The sequence below is a fragment of the Myotis davidii genome, unplaced genomic scaffold, assembly GCF_000327345.1.
Source record: "Myotis davidii unplaced genomic scaffold, ASM32734v1 scaffold609, whole genome shotgun sequence".
NCBI classification, from domain to species: Eukaryota; Metazoa; Chordata; class Mammalia; order Chiroptera; family Vespertilionidae; genus Myotis; species Myotis davidii.
In genome coordinates, this window is record NW_006300164.1 from 2,210,234 (window position 1) to 2,212,791 (window position 2,558).

The 2,558-nt window shown below is 69.6% G+C and overlaps 1 protein-coding gene across 1 annotated transcript in view; it reads right to left on the minus strand.

Moving 5' to 3' along the window:
• Window positions 1–1,475: 1,475 nt before the first annotated feature.
• Window positions 1,476–2,558, minus strand: part of LOC102761370 (collagen alpha-1(V) chain-like) — an 89,263-nt gene continuing 88,180 nt past the window's right edge. Inside the window, exon 32 of the mRNA XM_015572366.1 lies at window positions 1,476–1,871. Within this exon, the coding sequence (XP_015427852.1) occupies window positions 1,476–1,871 (396 nt within the window). The remainder of the gene's footprint in view (window positions 1,872–2,558) is intronic.

Genomic DNA, 2,558 nt, shown 5'->3' on the forward strand with positions numbered 1-2,558 from the left:
CAAATCCGAACTTCTGGGCCGCCTCCCCGAAGTCGTTGAACATGATGTCCACGATGGGCACCTGCTCGACCTTGGGCGTGTCGATCTCCAGCACCGTCTCCACCACACCCGCCCGGTCCCCCCATGTCCCATTCAGCCCCCTCCATAGCCGGGAGCCGGGAGCTGGGAGCAGGGAGCGGGGCTGGGACGGGGCCCACAGCCATTCAGACCCACCTCGTCCCTGCCAGGCGGGCACCCCGTCGCCCCATAGATTCCCCCCAAGGAGGTCTCGCCAGGACTGTGGGCTCCGCCCAAACCAGGGGCCCTTGGTAAAAACTCAGCACCCATGGTGGCGCCAGCAGGCTGGCCGCACTCACAAGAGTAGGAAGAGGAGGGGCCTGGGTAAACTGAGGCACGAGGGCGCGGGCAGCTCTGGGTAAGTGACCTGCACCTCCCCATCGGCAAGTTCTGTTTGGGTCACCAGGTCCCCACCGTTTATGGGCTGACTCTGCCCTGGCACCAAGGTGGCATGGGGGGGCCACACACGGGGTCCCTTTAGGCCGTGGGAGCCGGGAAGCTCAAAGCCAGAGTCCCGGCTTGGGCCGGCCCTGCCTCTCCGTTCTGCCTCCTCATCTCCCGTCACAGCGCGGCCCCTGCCAGCGGCTGTCTGTCTAGAAACAGCCCCAGGAGCGGGTCCACCGGGCTCAGCTCCAGCCCCATGCGGTTCCCAGCTCCTTCTAGGCGAGTGGGGTGCCCGGGGCCCCCCGGGAGCCGGTGCTACGGTTAGCTTCCCGGCGGGAGGCAGAGAAGAGGGACATTTTCCTTCGGCCCCGCACCCCCTTCCGGCCTCCCGGGGGGCAGCTGGGGGTGCGTGTCAGGAGGAGGAAGGGCCTCCTGGGCGCAGGGCAGGCTCTGGCCCTGCCAGGGGTGGAGCCGCCCTGGCCTGTGCCCGTGGGATCTGGCCTGGGGGGTAGCGGGCAGGGCCTCGGAACAGGCGGTGCGGAGGGCAGGGATCTGAGGGCACAGCTCAGAGCCGACGTGCAGACCCGATGGGCTGACCCTCCGCGAGGAACCCCGCCTGGCTCTTGGGGGCCACACGTGGGGTGCGGAGCAGGGCCAGCGTCCCGGCCCAGAGGCCAAGAAGCAAATGAAAACCCAGCCCCGACTGGCCGTGCGGCCTGCGCGAGCCTGTCGCCTCCTGGGCCTGTCCCCCCTCCCCGCGACGGCACGGGGTCCGGGGAGCTGCCCTAACGCGGGCGGGGCTGCCGGGGATCCACAGCGAGTGGTTGCTGTCATCGCCCCGCGTCTGTAGGCCGTCCCAGCACAGCCACGGCCTCGGGAGCAAACCCAGTCTCCGCTCGGCCCAGTCCCGAACGGACCTGCCTAAGCAGAGGGTCCGGCCTCCGAGTGGATGTCCGGCCTCCGAGGGGCTTGTGGCCTGGGCTCCCGGCCCTCCCTCCCGGCCCTCTGTGGGGTGGCCAGGGGCAGCCACGTGCTCAGAGCAGCAGCCGGGGGGCACTCCTCATTTGGGCTCCCAGGGCCCCCGGCCCCCAGCTCAGGGCCTGGCCCAGGGTCCGTGCCAGTAAATGGGTGTGGGCTGAATGAACTGCTCCGGGCGCCTGGTTCCGCCCCCGAGGCGGCGCCCACGCGATGCTCACCGCGCAGCCGTCCACCAGGGCGTGGATGTAGGGGCTGTTGTCGTAGGACATCTCCTCGTCGTTGGAGCCCAGGAAGCGCATGGCCTTGTCGTAGCTGCCCGTGGCTGCGTCCTGCCAGGCCACCGACTGATAGCAGTTGTAGGTGATGTTCTGGTTGGCGGAGGCGCTCAGCAGGCGCAGGAACGTCATCTGGACCACGCCCACGGGGCTGCCCTCGGCGTCCACGTAGGACAGCTGTGGGGGGACAGGAGGAGGGCGCTCAGCTGCGGGGGACACAGGCGCTGGCGCAGCCCCTGGGACAACGCTCACGGCGGCGCCCTCCCCTCCACAGCGTGAGCCACACCAGGGCGCTGCCTGGCGACCGCCACTCGCCCTGCCGAGGCCAGCACTCACCGGCTCTGTGGGGTCCCTGAGCCACACCTCACTTTTTCAGGAACCTAAATAACTCCCCCACTCCTGTGCCCGGCCCCATCCTACAGGGCTCCATGCATGTGCCTCCTCCTCCAGGAAGCCCCTCTGGGTTAGGTGCCTCACCCTCACTTTGGCCTGTCTCAGCGTCCACCTTCCCCCCAGGGGCGTGGGGCGTAGGCGCCCGGGGCTGGGAAGGCAGCCCTTTCTGGACCTCCCTGTCTCTGTGCCCCGAGGCGGCCAAAGGCTCATTAGGTTCCGTCCATGGTGAACACCCTGTGCTGAGGGCCAGTGATGGGCGAGGCCTGGCCAGGGGCCTGAGAATGCAGCCAGAGGGCCGGGCCCCGGGAGCACCCAGGCCAGCAGGAAGCCCGGCCCCTGGAGGGTCACGGTCCTACGGCCAAGAGCTGGGAGGTGGGGTGACCGGGCGCCCTCTTGGAGCCGCAGGGGTGCCCTGGGATGTCCCTGCCCCCACCCCCGCCAGGCACGGAACCCAGGGCAGAGGGGCCCTTC